Genomic DNA, 21,040 nt, shown 5'->3' with positions numbered 1-21,040 from the left:
AGTGGTTTCTCAGGCATTATTGCTACTGACATCTTTAATTCACCAGTCTTTTTGGAAAGCTTCCCCAGACAACTGTAAACCTCAATCCTTTACAAATCAGCCCCGTGCCACTACCAGCAGCACGCTATGTAACACACATGCAGGAAGACAGAAGCAGAGAAACACAGCGGGAGCGAGAGTGGCTGGGCCCTGAATTACTGCTCACAATACCTCTCCGAACCGAAGCCAAGGGGAGGGATGCAGCAAAGGCACAGAGAACTCGTGGGCTTGGCTGCGGACCTGTCATTCCATCTAAAACCACAATAAAAAACTGTGAACCTTGGAGAAATCTCCCTTCCACCAAGGTACCCAGTGGCATATGTAATTCCCAAACCGAGGGCAGTGATCTGCTTCAATTTTCACCGCGATGGAGAGCTTTGAACCGAAATACTTCGTGTAGTCCGATGCACAAAGCACGGCTGGGTTTTGTTTTAACAGCTGCACAAATATCCGTGCTTTTGAAAACAATCTGGATCTGGCCTGCCAACAAACCCTGATCTAAGGGTTTTATAATGGCAACATTACTGCAGAATACAAGTGCTTTCCATGTAAAAATCGATAGTAATAGAAACATCCCTAATAGACTACATGCAGTCTTTGGCACCTCTTCCTTTGCTATTCAAGTCTTATTTTATAAGCTCCCAAGTTCTACCCGTGTACCTGCGAAGAAAAAACCCTTGCAGATTTGAAAAGATGTATTAATATTTTACACCAGTTTTTCAGCACTAACAGAACTGCAATCTCAGTCATCGGGCTGATTTATTAGTCATCCCTCAACACGCATAAGAGGAAAGATGATATTGTGAACGCTATTTTTTTATATCAGAACATTATTTAACACTATTTTTTATTAGAACATTATTTTACTAAGTGGGCAAAAGGAAAAAGTTTGAAAGCAGCAGCTTTGTAACCTTCAAGAGCTGGATTTCAGAGAGAAGATGCAACAGCTGGGTGAGGTACGCAATCCAATCAATTTTCAGGAATTAAAGATAAGTCGAAAAAAGGATAATCTGGTGCAAGTGGAACATCTACATAACTCTGTTATGTGTATTTGACTCTGTCACCACAAACTATATTCCTAAAGTAGTAGGGGAACAATACAGCCCCTGGAAATCAATGCACTGGTAGACACAGCTGCTTAACAACACGCCTTCCACAATTAGTAAAGAAAATGTTTAGATGCTAATGTAAATGAGACAAAATCATCTTCAGTTCTGCCTCACAAAGATCTGGAAGGTTTTCTTTCAGAAATACACCATACAAAATGACACAAAGTCAAAACTGACCCACCTCCTCTTTTACCTGCTGTTGAAATGACTCAGGGGAAGCTCGCACCTTATTGTCTCTGACAGCAATATTCCAATCTCCTTCAAAGACCAACTTTATAAACGTGAAAAAACAGCAAAGCCTTGACTAGTAACTAATCTCTTTATTTAGAGATCACATGGAACAGACTCGCCACTGACAGAAGTAGGAACAACCAACACAAACCAAGCTCTGAGGGAAGAACAGGACTGGGATGGAGCCAAAACATTTTTGAAGGTATAATCAGCGCAGCGTACAAAAGCACTGTGCTGAGATAAGGCTGAGGATGAGCTCCAAGTACTAATCAGTCTTTTATTCCTGAAAACTCTTAAACCCCTATTGCAGAGGCTCTTAATTTCAACATTGAATTAATCATCTATCTAATCTAATGACACGAGAAATCCCAGAGCAATTTTGTTTGAAAACTATGATGTCTTTACCCTTCTCCTCAGGCTTCATGGCTGTCCACATAACTATTTTAGAGCTTGACTCCTGGGCACAGCCCTCTGTTGAAATAGCTGGGGCCTTGGAGAAGATTTCAAGATTAATAAATTCAAGTTTCACCACGTAAGTATCTTATAAACTTTCCAGATCTACACAAAGGGAAAAAAAAAAAAAAAAAAAAAGGAAGAAAAGGCAGTTTCTGGAACTGGAACAGTGAGGTTCCAGTTACTGATGCCATTTTATTTGAGGGACCATCAGCCTCATAAAATCTGTTGCAATTCAATAAAATCTTTGTTTCCGTGAGTACTGAAAGGGAGCCATAAATTCCCGGTTCCCAGCAGACAGTCCATCTCTGAACTTTCTCCCCCTACCCCCACTGAGTCAGTTTGGTTCTCAGCTCCATGCTCAGCCCAGGAGGATACTTACGACTTGCCAATTTTCCTAATGTAATCACCTTAAATACTGACGTCCATTAAATTTAAAGATCTCAGGACCATTAAATGGAACTCTCAGATACGAAGTCCCATATGGAGTAAATCTCCCTGGCAGTTCCTCCACTGGAAAGCTGCCTTGGATTCAAGGCTGATCTCTATCAGGATAAGATACCGGCGTTCTTTATGCGCTCCTCGATAGCAGCGCGGAGCCCGCTCGCTTCTCTCAGCACAACACGCAAAGCAACACGGCCGTCGGTAAGCAGCTTCAGGGAGGGTTCAGCAAGCTCTAAGGAGATCTCGGAGGGAAACTCAGCTTCAGAACAATTTTATCTTTTAACAGCTTCCTAATCCCCTCACCCCACTCCCGCTGCTATACCTTGCAGAGCGAGTCACACCCCCGCCCCCGGCAATTCTTGCATCCAAATTTAACAGCCACGAAAATAAAATAAAATAAAAATATGATAAGGCAGCCTTCACAAAAGAAAATAAATCACATTAAAAAAAAAAAAAAAGCATTTTGAGGATAAATCTAGAGTGCCTGTACTAAGCCATAACCTCTTTACTGATGGTTTTTTTCCTTCCCCTTAACAGATTCAGGGACTGTAATAACATTTAATCCTCAGAAGCTAATCTAAATGTAACACTCAAAAGAAGACAAAGACAATGCAACAGAAAAAAAATTTGGCCACTGCCTTTTGGGAGTGCTGCTTTATCCCCGGAGCGAGCGCATTAATAGAGCTTGGAATGAAATGCCATTTTATTCTCTGTAGCAGGGAGGGGATTAGCAAGTTGTCTTCTCTAAACCCAGTCTGAGTCATGGCTCTATGAACACCGAGAAAAGGATGTGGAACGAAGTGAAGGGCGGAGAGCACTGGCTTTTTATTTACACGCTGCTTCTTTTGTGGGTGGTTACTGATGTGCAGTTTGCTAAACAGGGAAGGAAGGAAGGAAAAAAAAAGTTCTAGGTCCCTAGACTTTAATTCTGCTGGTTAACAGAAGAGAAAAATAATAATGCACCAATTATAATAGCATCACAGAGACAATATGTCCGTGGCAACTGTCCAATTCACCACAGCATGTAAGCAACAAGGGCAAGTTGCTTAAGGTGCTGAAAGCTGTGTTCAGTGGTTTCTTGTTGCTAGGATCTTCTTCCTGGGAGAAAAAAACAGGTTGGATAGAGCCCAGAACAAAGGACGAGATGCTGTGGTGGGGGAATGCAGAGACAGGAGGAAGATGGGTTCAGACAAAGAGATGGGGAACCAAGTGCATCACGCCATCGAGCCTAGCATCCTTCCTTGAAGCAGGAACCAAGAGCTGGTGACCACGTAGTGTTGCAGTATGAAGCTCCACGCTTCTGTTCATATAAACTGGAGCTGGTTTACCTGCCTACCTCACAGGTGTGCTGCAAAGGGTCGCTGGTAGAAAGCTTGCATGATATCCTCAAATGCTGAAATGCTTGATAATCACTAAGGAGAGGAAAGAGTCCACGGAGCTTGACCATTTGTGCAGAGCTGTAGGTACTGATAATGGAGTTGCAGAAGTCAATAAATGCCACGAAAACAATTTTGTTTCAGGTATTTCTTATCTTTGCTTCAAGACAGACTCTGAAAAAGCAGTGCACTCCCTGCAGAAACAGCCCCAACTCCAGCCCCCTCTTCCTCCATCAGCTACACTTCGATCCGGGGGCAGATGGCAACAAGTGCAGGGTAGACTGGTCTCACCGTGTTCAAGTGCCAGAGGCAGGGCTAGGAGTTCACAGTGGAACACAAGGATGGTGTAAAGCCAGGGATGTGACACTACAGAAAGGGGATGCATTCTTCCCGTTAGATGGAGAAAATGCCACTCCCGATTTCCCTTTGTTCCAGGAGCTGTCGTCACCCAGCACTGCAAGCAGGCGGACCTGTGCTTCGTTCTTAATTTGGCTATATTCCAGTTCTTGTAATTTTCCTGGAGTTTCAGTTTATTCGTGTCATCCAAGTTACTAGATCTGCATAAATTAGCCTTACCTAGCTTAGCACTCACTGTGCTTGTATGTCTAACATGAAATTGCAAACCAAGATGAACAATTATTTCCACTGAATTCACAGGATCTTGTAATTTATGGCCATAAACAGGCTGCACAAAGACTTGAATGTGCAAAGCCTAAGAAGAATATTCACAACATTCAAGTCCTAGCAAATCAGCATGAATGCCAATGCATGAAAGAAGTTCCCTGACCCTGCCCCATATCATGACCCTCACCTGAGGCACATGCACTCGGTGTTTGATCCATATGTTCTACACCAGGGCAACAATCCCAAAAAGAATGGCTGCATACTGCTGTAGAGTCACACACACTGCGAGTTGGTAGGCTAAAGCAAAGGTTCTTCCTTCACATACAATTATCAAAGGGCATGATCAGTCCCAGACTGCGTGCTCCAACACGCAGCTCAATGCAATGCCGGTTACGGCCAACAAGATCCACTGTAAAGGAATAGAAAATAACATCTCCTCTTCCTCCCTCAGCTTCACTGGTGCCACACAGTTTGTCTGCTCTCAAGGCACTTCTCAGCCATGTTATGTTTTCACAGTGAAATTCATGGCAGGGCTGGTGTCTTTTTTGGCTGTGAGGAAGACAGATCAAGGAAATTGTCCCTTTACAATGGCTCACGTTCGTCACGTTCTGCATTTCATGCAGAAAGGCAATGTATAATAAGACCAGAAGCCAGGGACTGGGAGACGTTAGGGACTCAAATTAAAGTGGAAGGGACCCCTAAGAAACCATAAATACGTTGTTTGAATCTTGAAAGCAAGAAGTCATTAGCATTTGTATTGGTCTCAGCCACTGCCCTTCGTGAGAAATGCTTGTTACCAGAGGATTTCCTACATTGCCAGTATTCAACCTCATAAGAATCAGAAGACACCAAATAAAACCTCAGGAACCCAACTTACAACTGCTGTAAATACAGATTTGTTACAGTCTGTAATAGCAAGTAAAGAACATAATCCAAGGTTGTGCCTCTTCCTTTACAAAGTTGTAAGAATTTACATCTGATCACACACCTGTAGAAGCAAATTCAAGAGAAAACTGAACTGATCAAAGACTCTCAGAACGTTATGGACTATAATTATTTTTTAAATTTAATTTAAAACCAAAACTTAAGAATTCTACTGTGGAAAACCGCATGAAAATGCGTGTGATGTGTTAGCTGCCTTGTTTTGGCTTCTTTAGCAACTTACTACTTGACTGTCCAAACAAAAATGCGAAATTACAACAGGTTATGTGATGCTTTGGCAGCCAAACACAATTTTAAATAAAGACAGCACAATGTACTGCACACCCTACTAATATATTCATCATTGCTATATTATCTATTTATGCAATTAAGTATCATACAATCTGGACTGGACCCAACTGGACTACATATGTTGCTACTCCAGTTTACTGCGTGTTGGCCAACTGTTTACCCAACTGAGATCTGAGCGCTGCTCGTGACAGTGTAATTGCTTTGGACTCATTAATAATAAAGAATTATAGAAAATATTTTTTCTTGGACAGCTGTTAGTGCATGCGGAACAATAAGCTATGCAACACTACGTGCAAATACAAATGGAATTTAGACACTAAATATGCTCCTGGTAAAAAGACAGCATTAAAGGTCCACTAATTAAGCCAAGGCCAGTTAAAGAGGTCAGAAAATCACTGCATCCACTCTAAGAAAACATTTATGGTAAGTACAACTCTATTTTGAGTGAAATTTACAGGGCTGATTTAGGCTATTTACCTTTTTTGTTCTGTGGACAATGAATAACTTTAGAATTGACATTTTTCATACTCCTATATGCAAGCCCCATGCTGCAACATGCAGGCTAAATACATTGGGTCAAAGTTTGAGCAGATTAAGCAGGTTCCATTGCCTCTTAGAAAACCCTGGTAAATATTCCTATTTAGTTTCAATTTTCTATTCCACGCCTTCCTTCTTGCTCTCCCCTTGCAAGATCTAACATCTTTATACTACGTTCTGCCAAGTTTGGCACAGAAAGAAAGGATGCTGGCATACAGCTCCCCAGCCCCCTCACTACCTGACACGAGGTAGCTTTGCACTCTGGTTGCAGGGATATCCAGGGGCTGTACACACACACAGTGTTAGGAAATGCAACTGGAACTGTAGGAAAGAACAAAAATGGTTTCTCACTTTATCCACTCCTCTGCCTTGGTGGCTGCCTCCTGGTACTGCTCAGATGTCAGCTTGTAGATTTCGGCATTCTGAAACAAAGAACATAATGCTCAGCTCAAAAAATGAAAGGCATCTCAGATCTTATCCCGTCAGGTAGTTATCTTCTATAATTAATAACGATTTCCAACAACAAACAGCATATTCAGTTCAAAGAACACAAAAAAAAAATGCACCAAAAGTTCATTTTATTTCCAAGAAAACGCATCAAGGCTGCAACATGTCCTCCGTTATAAGCTTCACCTTTGTGAAGGAAAAGGGGGGGAAAGGTCGCCAACAACCAACAGTCAGCTTTGATTACTCCATGCAACCACCAAAACAAGGTGTTTTCCGCGCCGCGTTATTTCGAGTTAGGCTGCGTTTTGTTCTCTTTCACTAATTGCCGTGAAGAATGTTGGAAGTTACTGACTAGCAAGTATCAAAATTGGCTGCTAGCACGGGAAAATCCATTTTACATTTCAGTGCCTCTGCTTATGTTACTTATTCTTTAGAAGAAAATTATGCAGCCTGTTTCCCTTTTAACGACGTAGGGAGGCGTATCAGGTATCAGTTAAGGCTCTGCCAAACGGAGTCTGGAGTGTCTTGCTGCAGGGCTTAAGACGTTTGCATTAAATTCTCCTGAGCTTGCATGGAAAGAGTCTTAGTTCAGAGCTGCTCAGCCGCTGAGCATGGAGGATGAATTCCTTCTCTCTGCTGCACCGAGGCCTCCCAAGCACAGACAGCAGGAGGGAGCCGCCGCACACCCCCAGCGACTTCGCTGCGAGGGCTCGTGTCACCGAACTGCTGATCAAGCTGCTTCAGGCAAAGCCCCTGGACTTCATCCTGAAATAGCTGCAATTGCCTCACTCAAAGCTCATCTGCAAGGCCCTTCGTCTGAAAAGGCACATGCAGAAAATATGCAACGATCAATCAAAAAAGCGACAAACTGGTACTGAAAGCAAGGACAGCTATTCATTTAGGGACAGTCCTAGCTGCTGCCTCGTCTCTCCTCAAATTTGTGCCTGCTATATAGAAAACTATTCTTGCCTTTCCTATTCTTGCCTTCCTTCATTTATTTTCCCACAAATGCAGCTGTGGTCCTGCACATGATGAGACTCCACATACTGCTCAGTGGTTAGAAAGGAAAGGACAGATATAACTCAAGTTCTGTTAGCGGTTCTGCCACTTGGGCAAGTCACCGTTTTCCATCTGCAAGCTAGGGATAACAGCTGCCTGTATCGCTGAAGTTGTGTGAAGCTCAGCTAATTGGGAGGTTTATAAAGGTTTTCAAAGCCTAGACTTCAAGGTGCTATATTTAAGCATTTATCTCCGGTGCCTGAATTTATGTCACATACTGAAAAACAACCAGAGCAGGCTTTGCGCTGCCATACTTTGACCTAGGAGACAGACTTAAAGTGAAAAATCATGGATGAGTAACCACTTCAAAATGCATTTGGCCAGCAAAATTGCCATTAATGTTTTCTTCTACTTACTTGTTACATAATGGTCAAACTTCTAGGCTGTTAAACCCTTTTTACTCCTTCCTATAACGAAAAGTTCAGCTTTTAATGGAGCCTTTTTCTCTGTCCTGTAAACAGACCTCATGACTTTCAGATCCCTGCTGTTACTTATTCACACATGAAACCACAAGACCTGTGTTCCATTAATTAAATTTGCCATTAAAAATTAAATAATATGAATAAGTAGATGTAAGCGTTATCTCCATGGGTTTCGTAAGTCTCACCGTTCTCCAATTACTAACCAAGCAATTTTCATATTTCATACTGTCTGATTTCTCAAAGGGACTGGATTTGAGAGATCAAAATGAGAGAAAGTGGGAAAGAGAGAAAGCAAGGTAGTAAAATTAAACATTTTTCAGGCAATAGGAAGTAGCCCCGTCAGATACTATTAGCTTGCAGCACTCTGCAGTGAAACAGCAGCAGGAGAGGAAAACAGGAACAAATATGTTGTACGTGAGACCCAGCATGAGGTTGGCATTTAACCCGCCTAGGGAAAGAAAAACTAGCCAACAGATTCATTTGCTGGTTGCACCGCCGATTAAAGTGGTTGTGGCACAACCTTGCCCAGGTTATTAGAGAGAGCACTCGCCTGCCCAGTGCTATGGTCAGCCCCATCTGCAACAAAATCAACTGCACAGGGACAAAAAGAGCTGGGAAAGAAACCAGAACGGAATAGCTCTGGATCCCAAGGCTGAAGAAAAGGAGGCAAGTGAGAACCTGAACGGAGAGGCAAGAATCTCAGCGTGGGGAAGGAGGGGAGCCCTGGCCTCAAAGGAACCGCGAGGAACATGGCACGATGCAAAGATCAAAGAGGGGCACAGACCATGTTCAGCCCAGAGCTCAAAGCTGCTCGATCGTAAAAATAAAAAGGAAACATCCTTGCAAGCAATCCAAGTGACCCTCTTGCGTTGGATCAAACCTGTCTTCTTTCTTCTGCCTGTGAGAAACCCAAAACCCGGTGAAGCAGTATTAACGCTCTGAATCATTATATTCAAATGCTTCCTCAAGTAAGAAAAACAAGGTTTTACCATTTAAAACTGAGTTTGTTCACCAAGCAGGCTTGTAGAACAGATTTCCCTTCACCTCCAGGCCTCTTCCTACCTTGGGAAGGGGGCACTGACTTCTGTCCCAAAGTGGGGCTGAAGGAGCAGCAGGCAGCGGGCTTCCAGCGTGGGCAGTCACGGCAGCCTCTGTGATGGGGGGCCTCTGCTCTCAGAGAACAAGTCTCCAGGTATCCTCACCTACACAAGTTGAGATGCAAAATTTCCTTCGTTCCACTGTTCTGCCCCATCACGCCACGGCCATGCAAAGTGTTTCAATGCTGAACAAAAACCTAGGACTTATAATAAGGTTGCAAATGAGGAGCCCCACCAGGAACCATCTCTAGACTTCTGGTGACTTGAGCAGAGCCACCCGCTCCTAAAGGCCGCTCGGCAGCACCGAGGGGTGGTGTTTGTGGTGTTTGCACTTGAAATGAAGACTGAGCTGCCCATAATCTTAGTGAAGTCCTTCAGCTTCATAAAATGATATTCAGCCGCACAGTAAAACAGAACATTCAACACAAAATTACAAGACACCGACGCTGCTTTTAATTTACTCTCGCAATATTTGATGCTTGAGATAAAGTGGCAGCTCACAAAGAAAAAGTTGAACACGAGACCTCAACTATTATTAAATAAAGCTCCTGGCAGTCTTAGTTGCAGAAATAAGTTTAAAAACATGACCAAAGGACACCATAAGGGCTCAAATAACAAGAAACAAAGAAAGAATGAATGAACCACCTAAAATGTTTCACTTCTCTCAATAAAGCTGAGCCTTAGGGGAGCCAACTCCAGAACATCAGAGGTTTGTCATATGGGGAGAGAGCTCTCCAGAGAGGACAAACAACCTAAACAAAGAAATGTTCGTTTGAAAGATTTTCCCCTGCTATTAAACGATGGTTCGTAGCAAATAATAAAAACACCGAGAAGTTATAAAAATACATAACTAGAGCCTAAAGACCAACAGAGCCATTTTGCTTTACGCGGCTGCTTTCCTACAACAGCTTTGCTGCTATGCCCTTGCTCCCCACTCTTCCCAAAAAACCCTGGGACTAAAAATTCCCTTTCCAAAGGGAACTGATTTTACAACTTAAAGCTAAATTTGGAGTAATTTTAATTCAGCATTCCTCCGCTGCTGCAAACACGCAGAGAAACTCCGACACTCGCAGCTACATCTCGCTACGTTGCCCAGGTCTTTTCCACAACACACAGCAGAGGAAGCAAGAAAACAACACAGCAAAAGGAGTTCTCAAGGCTATTTCAGGAGGGAAAGTAATTGAAGCATAAAGAGAAAACCCTGCCAGCTCATTCTCACCCTGACATTAAACCGCATTCCTTACAACTTCAGCGAAACATGCACTACTTGCGGTAACACGTAAAACAGAAAACCAAGCAACGTGAGCACGAGGAACTAGAAATGAATCAGATTTTAGGCAAAATCCTTTGTGAACATCAAACGACAGCAAAAAAAAAAAACAAGACCGGGATACTGATTTCTCCACCAGGTTCAGGCCGGGTCAATAGATCAGAGCGTGTTTGGATTAAATAAAGAAAGAAAGAACAACCACCGCAGCTATCTTCAGATATTTTGACACCTCGGAGTACAGAAGCTTGTCAGTGGTCACAGTGCTTAAAGATACAAAGAGGATTAGCAGCTGTTGAAACGCTGCCAGCCTAGATGATTGCTAGCGATACCTCTGGTGAAATGGAGCGGGCCAGCGGAGGCCTTGACAAATGCTGCAGACGGCAGCCGGGGGATTACGCGGCGCAATCTGCCTCGCACCTGACAGGCACATCGCCTCCAGCCCCCTCCTGCTCGGCAGCTTCCAGCAAAGCTCCAGGCACGAGCCCCAGTGGGGCCGGGAGGAGCACGAGAGCAGTGCTGTGTCATGGGGCAGGCACGGTGTGCCCCAGGGGAAGGGAGAGAAAAGGGAAAGGAAAGCAGAGGGTACTGCTCTGTATCCAGCATCAGCTGGAAGACGTTCCAGTTCCTCCTTCCAACTGCTTCTGAAGGCAGAAATAATACCACAATAAGCTGATACAACTGCTGTCCACCTGCCTGGGGACAGGGAACACACACGTGCCTGGGACACGGTGGCTGCTGCGGGCAGTAGCAGAAAGGTACCCAAAAACCTCGGTTAGTGCAGGCGTTGGAAATCTGCTCGCATCGCTGCCAAAGGGAAGCGAAGGTACACCCAGGGCCCCAGACTTGCCCGGGCTGCTGGTTCACACACGCCATAAATCAGGCTGTTCGTTCTCATCTCTCCGAAGCCTCATGCAAACAGCTCCTAACAGGTTTGAAAAATTACCCCGTCTGCTCAGACCCCTCCCACAGGTACGCAGGCAGATGAGCTGAAGCGATCTTTTTGCCGGCTGACCCCTTGGATCTGTTGCAATCAACCTACACCATCAATCACTGCTATCGGCCTTGGTCCAGAACGGGGAGCTCGGGAATTTCAGGACACGTTGCAAGAAGCAATCTCTTCACCTCCTGAGCTCGCTCCTCCCGAGTTCCTGCTCAGCCCACGTTTAGCTAAAAGACACCGCTCGCGTTTTCTCATTCCTACCAAGCACAAGTGCTCGTACACACAGAGGCTGATTAACAAGGAAGAGAAAATTGCATATAAAGCACATCAGAAGAGCACAGAAGCCAAGGGTTAAACTGCTTTTATGAGAATTCAAGTGTTGTTTTTTTTTCCTCAAAAGGTAATAAAGAAGAGATGCAAGCAACTACAGCTTGCTGATAAGGAGAAAAGATTTTTTTTTTAGCCAAAGCCAACTTCTAAACACAGCCCTGTTGTTTGCTGTTCATGTGTGGGTTCATCCACTCCTCCCGCTGAGACCAATAATGAAATGAGAGCATTGAATTTGTGTCATTCTATTCTTTCCTTCGGCAATAGGCTGTGAGATCATAAATTTTGGATTAAGATTCAGAGACGCCAGAAAAAGAGCAATGTCCACAGTAACAACACAGGGAAGTTAAACTAGTTCTGGGCAGAACTATGTTCCTGTTCGAACAGATCTTCTCATGACTGTAACGTTATCTTGCAATTAAAGCAAAATATTAACTCTGTAGCATATCTAGACAGCGTCTCAAAGATAAGATCCCACAAAATACCAATCCTCACGAAAGTTTAAGGAGGTGGATCTGGGGAGACGTGCCACAGCCAGGTTTAATGCATGGATAACAAGCTAGACACAAAAAGGTCAAGCTGCTGGCCCTGCACCACGCAGTGAATCAACAAGGCTACACCCCAAAAAACGGGTCCCACGCTGAGATACACCATCAGGGTGAGAATGGGTTTACAGTCCCAGACCAAGTCTGCACACCAGAGCCTGACTGTCTCCACGAAGGTACCCTGGAAGGAGCCCAGTAAAACACGTACCTCGTGGCAAGACGATAGCAGAACTTCTGCAAAAAGCTGCGAGCTTGGGGAGCGCCTCACTGGAAACGTGCAGAAAAGCCTCACATTATCTTCACATCAGAAAGACAGTCAACAACATTAAGAAACTATTACTATAGAAGTGATTAAAAGGCAAAGAAGCAGCAAATAAAAAAAGAAAAAGAAGAAGAAAAAAAAACAGAAAGAATTAAACGCTGCATTTCTATGAGATTGCTTCATGGCACGCTGTTCTAAAAGACTGCAAATATAGCATTAGTAATTCTTTAAACACAAACTCTGGAAGGTAAAATGCACCTTCAAAGAGAAAGGCCATAAAATGCCAGCAGGCAACCCAGGCTTTCTGACAAGGACAGCACTAGCAATGTGAAAGGCCCAGATTAATGTTAAAACTGCGCCGGGAGAGCATCGCTCCGCGCTCTCCTAGCAGAAAGTTTAATATAGGAGCGAGAAGTCCTAGGTGAAGAATTCACAGTAAATGCCCGAATCAATTACACCTGACAAGTGCAGGTAAACAGGCTTCCCAGGCATCGATTAAACATCAAGGGTTTTCAGCATCTGCTTTGGAGACCTCTGAAACCCGGCTGAGCCACGCAGATAACGCAGTGCCTGCAGCCCGTGGGCACAGCCAGGGCTGCCGAATGCCCAGGCCGGGCTGCAAAGATGCACCACCACTCACAGACTGATGTACAGGTCCTGTCTGCAGAGCTGTCACTACACCAGGAACAAAGTACAGGAGCACAGGATGCTGCCTCTACCAGCTAGGTGTTGTCTGGGAGAGACAACGGCAATGGAAGGGGAGGAGAGGGGAAGAAGCGAGGTACCGGAGTATCAGCAGTACCAGAGTGAAAGTTTCACTAGGAGGCTGACCAGAGCTCCAAAGGGGAAAAAATAGAAAGCTGGCAGTCATCAAGTACTTGTCATACGTTTAAAAATATATATATTAAGTACATTTCCCTGTCAGACCCATCACGGAAGCTTATTTTGGGAAGAAACAAGGAGAATATTGTAGCTAAGGTTTGCTGCCATCACGCTAAAGCTGGGATTTGACAGAGCCTCCAGCAGAACTCCCACCACCTCGGACGGGAAGGCGGCAGCTCAAACTCCCTGCTTTTGCTGCTGAGAATATCCCTCAGCCCGTTGCCGAACCACAGGCAACTGGCCCTGTTAACAGCTCCTGTCCCGTATCTCAGAACCTGAGTTGCATTCAGAACTCCATCCCTTTCCATGGCGGGTAGCTAAGGGAAGCAACACGCTGCAGTCCCACAGGAAGCCAGAGCAGGAGGAGGGAACCCAGGGCAGAGGAACGTGCAAGAGGACTACAAAATACTGAAGCAAATGCATCACATCCACGGGGAAAGGGAACTGCAAGGAAGAGAGTCACTGTAAGAAACAAACAAACAAAAAGCCAGAAGCACGCCAAAGCCTGCAAGTCCCACCCCCCTCCCAGGGTCTTTCCTCTACCCCCAATCGCAAATCGTTCTCCATGTGCAGCTTGCAGTAAATCAAGCTTTGCTAAATAACCCCGACATGTGCGGGGCTGAGAACCAGCCAACAAGCAATGATGAGATGTCCCTGAAATGATTAAGGAAAATGCAGACATCTCTCAGGTTACGAGGAAGCCTGTTGTACTCTCCCCTCAGTGCATATGCAATGCTGCAAGCACTGTTCCGAAAACCTCTGATATTCAAAGGCTCATTTGGTTGACAAGGAGCCTGTGGATTCGTGGACAGATTGTCACACAAACTGTCAGGTTTTTAGAGAGACTATCAGACCTCTCTTTGCCTACGTTATGGAGCACATCAAAGACACAGAAGATGAACCAGACGCAGACTGCACAGATCTGACAGAATGGTGGGTGTACATATTCAGAATACTGTACTGCTGGGGGGGGAGGCTTAATGTGAATAATCAGGGGCTGAAAGTTCCAGAAATGTGACAGTTTTTGGCAGCGATTCTCATCTTTGCATTTATTTATCGAAGGGAGAGAAACTGCCATACTAGAGGCAAACTTGGGAGAGGAAGAAAAATCATAGCAGCAGCAATTTATTTTGCCACCATACTTTTTCTTTATTATTATTACTCCCAGAGCATTTTCTGGAGATATTTGTATTTTCAGGCAGGTTTCTCTCACTCTGCTTGCAGCTTCTCTCCCCATTTTCTCCCGTAGTAGAGGCTGGTTTAATGATTACAGCCAAAAAGACCGCTAGGACTTTACAGGTCACTGTACATGGTTAATGACACAGACAAATCCATACTTTCAGAAGTGCCCGCTGGCTCGTGGCTCTGTCTGGAGATGCTCAGGAGCTCATTATTCAAAACTTCAAGCTCAGGTTACTGGTAATCAGCACATCTAAAAAAAATAAGCTGCACACAGACAACCAAAAAGTAACAAAAGCCATTATAGAAAATACTAACCTTAAGCATTGGGGTCTCACTTTAAAAAAAAAAAAAATGGAGACAGTGTTCACTTATCTTTCAGTGAGATGGAAATCTTAGTTAATGAATAGCTGGAAAAAGCTCCCATCTCCACAGCTCAAAAGTAGTTTTACTAGGATGACTCGATTTCATACCCCTTTATTAAAAATACATAGACAAACATCATAAAGTAAGGATATATTTATCTTACAGTTGGAAACAACTTATTAGATGATTTCTACCAAGAAACATTGATTATTAGATAAAAAGGAAAACAAAATACAATATAAAATGCTGCTAACAAGAAAAAGAAAATGGAGTAACACGGATTCTTTGGGTCTGTCTTTACAATACCTCAGTCACAAAATCGCCTGTTCTCCCCGCAAGGCAGCAGCTATTCCAGAGAAAAGAACACCAGTATCATTTTGTATTTATTTTGCTATTCAAAATGGATTGAAATCCTCCCCACAGTAAACTGAAAATAAACACGATGTTTATCCTGAGATAAAAAGCCAAGGAGGACAAAGGAGGAGGGATGGTAAAAGGGATAAGAAAGAAATCAGAAAGTATTTGTAAGCAATTTCCTTTCCATCTTTGGCAGTCTCATTCTCTCTGCTTTTAGTGATCTTTTTTTTCACGTGGTTTTCAGCAGAGTAGTTTTGCCTCCTCTGAAGAGGACAAGGCATTGAAGAGACATCTCTGCAGCTGGCAAAGAGCTTGTGAAGTCTCCAAAGAGAAGCCCCTCCGAGCAGAAGGACCGCGGGCTGCCAGGGAGCTGAAAGGCACCTTCACAGGGGGGCTGCTGAGAAGTAAATAGTAACATGGAAATCAAACACCTCCGGGCAGAGCACACGGGTATGTTCCTCTGTCCCCTGATAGACTGCTCCCTCCCAGCCAGAGGCTGCCACAGCCCTGGTACAACATCTCCTCCAGCCTCGAACACCATTTGGGCACCACCAGCCTCGAACTGCCCAGTGCAGAGTCCGGGCGGAGGGACGGGATCGAGGCATTTCTCACTTTTGGCCCAGCACAGAATAATAGGAATAATCATTTATTGACTTGACACCAGAAAAGCATCCCAGACTTAAGCTAAATCTGCTCTCCAAACCTAAGCCCTGAAGGATCTCTCACAGCAAGGTGTCCCGCATGCAAACTGCACCGGGCTTGGTCTTGGGGCCTAAATGAGGCAGCAATGAAAGGAAGCTCAAAGCTCCCAAAGAATTATTTTGGCATAAACATCTGTATTAATTGGGGTTTGTTGCCATAGCTGATAAAGGGTATTATAGGAAAAGGCTTGGGAAACGGTGCTGTAAGTGGATTTTTCAGGCTCATAAACAAAATACTTTTTTTTTTTTCCCCTATAACTATTGACCAAGAGCATCCTGACCCGTCACCTGGGGGTGGCTTGAGCCTAGAAATCAGGTAACAGGAACATTAAGAGGGGACACGACTATACTTTTGCTGGAGATTAACATGAAGAAAACAATAAACCAACACAAACACTGCAGACCTGAAGCAAAATCCTCTCCCCACAGAGCAAACGCTCACACACTTCCAACCCAGCCCCATCCTAGTTTCACCTCACAAGGACAACCTCGGTATTCCTTACTGGGACATGTGCTGCCTATCACAGAGACCAACAGCCAGGACTTTTTTTCCCTTGCTGCAACAAAAACTTGCCTCTAACTGGAAGAAGAGTTATTATCTCGGTGCCACCCAAATGACTGATTAGCCCTCAGGATAATGGCTTTTTGCTGCTGCCGATGGGAGCAGTGTCTGAAGGAATGACCTAAAGGTGAAAGGCCTCCCGTGCTGTTCTTAATCCCCTGAGAGGCCAAAGGAAATTTTATGGTATACATAGCTGCCATGAAAATGAAAGTTTAAAAATAATGGCTGTGGAGAGCAGCTGAAGGTTCTCGATTCATACACAGGCCCGGGCGAGGACACGACACAGCAGTTTCATACAGCCTTACATGAGTCTTCTTCCCTGGTTCAGAAACCACGGCCCAGCCAGTTCAAGGCTTGCTGCATGTCAGGGCAAATTAGATGATTTCTGTATACCAGCCAATACATCATGAGACATCTCCAGGGGAAGAAAATCCAGGCACTCCAGGACTGACCCAGGCATGCGAGCTCCCAGCAACATTGCAGCTTGGAGTTATATAAGCAAAAATGTGGCTTCTGTTGAGAAGAATGGGGAGGGAAGAGGAGGGAGGAGGAATTAAGCCTTTTTTCCTTATGAAAAGACCTGAAATGCAGTAATTGGGAAGGAAAAGCAAAGCTAGCTCTTCTCATAAAATGACCTACTTATTACAAGTCTCCTTAAATCAGGGCTGAGGGTTTTATCTCAGCTCCTGCATTTACTTCTCCTGTCTCTCGCCCCCCCGCTGCCTCTTGCAGATGGACAGGGGAGAAGTGGCCACCCAACATTTTCTGGCCCTCGCTTCTCCCTGTGGTTACCCCCCGTGCAGGGCAGCTTCTTCTACCTGGTGGCTACTGGTGGGCACGTAACGGGACAAAACTCCCCTCTCAGCACTCGTCGGGGTTGGACTCCGCACATGGGTGTCTAAGACATGTTTATCTTCAAAAAAATAAAACAAAATCAGTCGTCAGTTTGGATTTATTTATAATGGGGGTAGACTGCAAATGGGTGACTCAGGTAATCCTCATTCAAGTCAAGGTGTTTAATGGTAAAAGGAGATGGGAATCATTTGGGGACAGCAGAATGGGTAGTGAAACAAGCAGCTAATCCCCCAAAACAAGCATGCAAAAGGAACCCAGCAGACATCATCCCGGGGTCTGGAGACTGAGACAGGCAAAACAAATACAAGTTGTAGCGGTTCAAGACCTCACAGTGAGCCTGACGGTGCCCGTATATTTCAGAACATTAAAACATGTTATTTACAAGCTCCTTATGAGTCATTCTGGGAACGAGCATTATATGTTCAAGAAACTGGAATAGCTCTTATTTGTATGTTTCTCTAAAATGACTGACAGATGGGGGAAAACCTTCGGAGAAGAGGCCCTGGGCTGTCATGAAACATGTATTTAACACACCCACGGTAAACCACTAAACACCCTCACTTCAGGAGGTACAGCCACTGTAAATGCAGAGTAGTCCCTTTTTAAAGCTCCATCTCTGGACTGCTTAATTCAGCACAAATTTGAGATGTTCTGTGGAGTCTACCCAATTTTCAGATTAATTATTAGCTTCGTTTTCCAGCAACATGACGAAAGCGTATTCCATAAGGGCAAAGCTAGAATTTCGTGGACATTTTCAAAAGGGACCCAGGCCTCGGTCTCAATATCGATGCCCTTTTTCCTGCCACACGCAGAAGGCACACCGCGGGCTGAAACAGAAATCTCACATTCCCCAAAGTCAGGGTCTCATACAAGCAGATTCCGCACACAGGGAAGTTTTGTCTACCTGAAACAATTTCCAAGACCAAGTCTAAATCCGGAATGTCCCAAGAGGAACGCAAGCTTCAATCATCCAAATCCCAGCAGACACACAGACTCCAGCCTAAGGTCTGGAACATATTTAATCAATTCACTGTGCTAACTCTCCACAGTTTCATAAAGTAGCCAATACTGCAGTAACAGGGCCAAAAATTAATTGTACACTGGTTGGCCAATTACACAGAAATAACAGGCAGCACTGGTATTTATTGCAGCAGGATAATGTACTTGGTGCTAGGGTACAACTACACCACAGTAAAAAATAGCTGAGAGAGCGCGTGTGTGTGCGCATGTGCGCCCTGCTTCCCACCAGAAAGTAGCTCTGTCTTCACTGCTAATAGTGAGCCCTGTATGTACACGCATTTATAAATACCTTTCTGCTAATAAACAAGCTCATCAACAACAAAAAGACAAAACAGAAGTCTATGCTAATAGGCAATAAGCAAACAAATGAATGAAGGGAAAAGTGGGGTGAATATAAATGGGGGGTGGTATCAGAAATGTCAGGTAATGGACAAAGCTTCCAAAGAGAAGACAAAATCAAGGCTTGTTTTGCTCTTTTTGGACCAGACTGGACACACGCTCTGGTGCTCGGTTCTAACAAAGAGGCAAGATTACATTCTAGGTCTTTTTGTTCTGCCTTTAACAAGTCTTCATAGTGATACACTGATGAGACCAGATACCAGATTGTTATCTAAATTCAGCTGCTAAATTCAGTGTTAAGACACTAAGTTCAAACCACACGTTGCCACATTTATTTCACAAGTCGAGCCTGAGGATGGATTCCTTCAAGATGAAGCAGCCCATAAGCATCATTCTCCCTCTGCAAAGGTACTCGAAATGCCAGGGAAACAAAATCACCCGTGAGGCTCTGACAGTTCACCCTTCAGCACGCAGACTGCAAATGCATCTCTCCACTAATCGTGGAGACTGAAAAGGAAGCAAACACTTAGTTGCTGTTTGCATAGAGGCTGCTCGTAATTTGATGTAATGTACTGTACATCAGTCAACACATATTGAAGAGAGAGCGCGCACGCTGCAGAGAAGGCAGAGAGGCAGCGCTGACATCTAACACATTTTATTTACCCTATTATAGATGTTCTTTGAGCTCATCAAATTACCAATCAATTTATCTGATCTCTGAAAGCTGGTGTACCGAGGTATATTAACTATTAAACTTTACAAGCTTTCAGCAAAACAAGCATTAAAGGGCTGGATGGAGCACAGGGTACCCAAGTCAGCTCACACGTTGGCCAGTGGCGACAGCAACGAGACCTCTCCCTGCAGGCAGCGACGGAGAGGCAGCTCCTCACCGTGCTCTTCAGCCCTAGCAGACGCCAGGGGAAAGGGGGAATTCAGGATGGATGCTGTGTGCCCTCCTCCTACCCTGTATGACAGTTAATGTCTGTGAATAAGTGAAAAGAGGAAGAGGATGGGGGTCAAGAGTGGTTCAGACGATTCCATGTTCGTTCTTTTTTTTCCCATTTTGTTCCTGCTTGGAAATTTAACTCACAAACAGGACAAAATCTCCCAAGTATATTCTTTCTCTAAGGACCAAAGGCTGTGCCCCGAGAGACTGCTAGAGCCACCGCCACCTGAAAGGGAACGTCACAGCCTCAGACAGACAGCCTGAGCACCGGGAAGTGATCTGGATGATTAGGAAGGATCTTATCAGCAAACACTTCAGCAAACTATACCGGGGATTATCCTTCTTGTGCTCAGAAGATGAAATCAACAGTTCGATGAACTGGGTGCTTCGCTACATTGCTCCACTGGCCTGAAAGGCAAACTGCTTTTTTGGATCGCAGCTGTTGCAGGTTCACATAAAACTGCGGTTTTAGCGGGAGGAAGGGTTTGTAGCAGGGCCTGAGATGAAATTTCAACAAATTGGGTTAAAAAAAAAAACAACAGAAATTGTAAATTCTGTAAGACTCAGTTACAAAGGAGGGGACAAGAACTACTTCCGAACAGCAACAGCTCAGGTGCAACCCTAAGAAGTTACAGGCCATTTTATTGAGAAAATAAGTGGTGTTTTGGCAGGTGACACCTGCCAAGACATATCATCTCCTTTCGAAAAGGGCTCTGAATCTTCAACTCCCACCGAGAGGGCAAGGGGCCCAGCTGAAGACTGACACCTTAATGCTGCTTTCTGTTTCAAACCAGGTGTGCGCTCTTCAGGTCTTGTGGATACAAACGCATCCGGGGATCCCAACTGAGGAACGGATTGGATTCCCTGTGCCCTTCAACAGACACCCCCCTGCCAGCTTTGCCAAGGGCCATCAGTTTGTTCAGCCCCACAGAACAGGCTGAAAATCGATCGTGAAGAACCCATATGGACAGATCATCCTGGAAGGTTTTTTTCCCCTCCCCTCAGGGTACTGTCACTTTCTCTGGCAGGATGTTCATTGAGAGGAGTTGCTGGCCAAAAGGCACAGAAGTGACAGGGGACTCGCACACAGGGGTGGCCCTGGTGCATCTGAAGTGGGAAACTGCTCCAAGAACAAGCACCAAGGCCAACAGCAACAAGCTTATTTTGATAAGCTCACCTCCTCCCATTCTTCATGCACGTTAAACGCCTTCCAAACGCGAATTAAATGCTAAGTGGAAGGGCAAAAGGAGATTAATTTAAACAAAACAAACAAGGTGAGCACTACAGACAAAATTACAAGATTTGTGAAGCTGTGCAGAGAAAGAGGTGCAGTCTACCTTATTAATAAAAAATTGTATTTGTTTAATGCATTCCTTTCCCCCTTGCATAAATACGCTACATCTTGTGAATGCCTCTGC

At 44.5% G+C, this 21,040-nt stretch overlaps 1 protein-coding gene across 1 annotated transcript in view; it reads right to left on the bottom strand.

Annotated features, from left to right (window-relative positions):
- Positions 1–21,040, bottom strand: part of CHCHD6 (coiled-coil-helix-coiled-coil-helix domain containing 6) — a 106,061-nt gene that overhangs the window by 42,642 nt on the left and 42,379 nt on the right. The window contains exon 7 of the mRNA XM_032194332.1: positions 6,398–6,468. Within this exon, the coding sequence (XP_032050223.1) occupies positions 6,398–6,468 (71 nt within the window). The remainder of the gene's footprint in view (positions 1–6,397; positions 6,469–21,040) is intronic.

This window comes from Aythya fuligula, chromosome 10, assembly GCF_009819795.1.
Source record: "Aythya fuligula isolate bAytFul2 chromosome 10, bAytFul2.pri, whole genome shotgun sequence".
Classification (NCBI taxonomy): Eukaryota; Metazoa; Chordata; class Aves; order Anseriformes; family Anatidae; genus Aythya; species Aythya fuligula.
The sequence above is the reverse complement of the archived record's forward strand: the minus strand, read 5'-3'. Positions and strand labels throughout refer to the sequence as shown.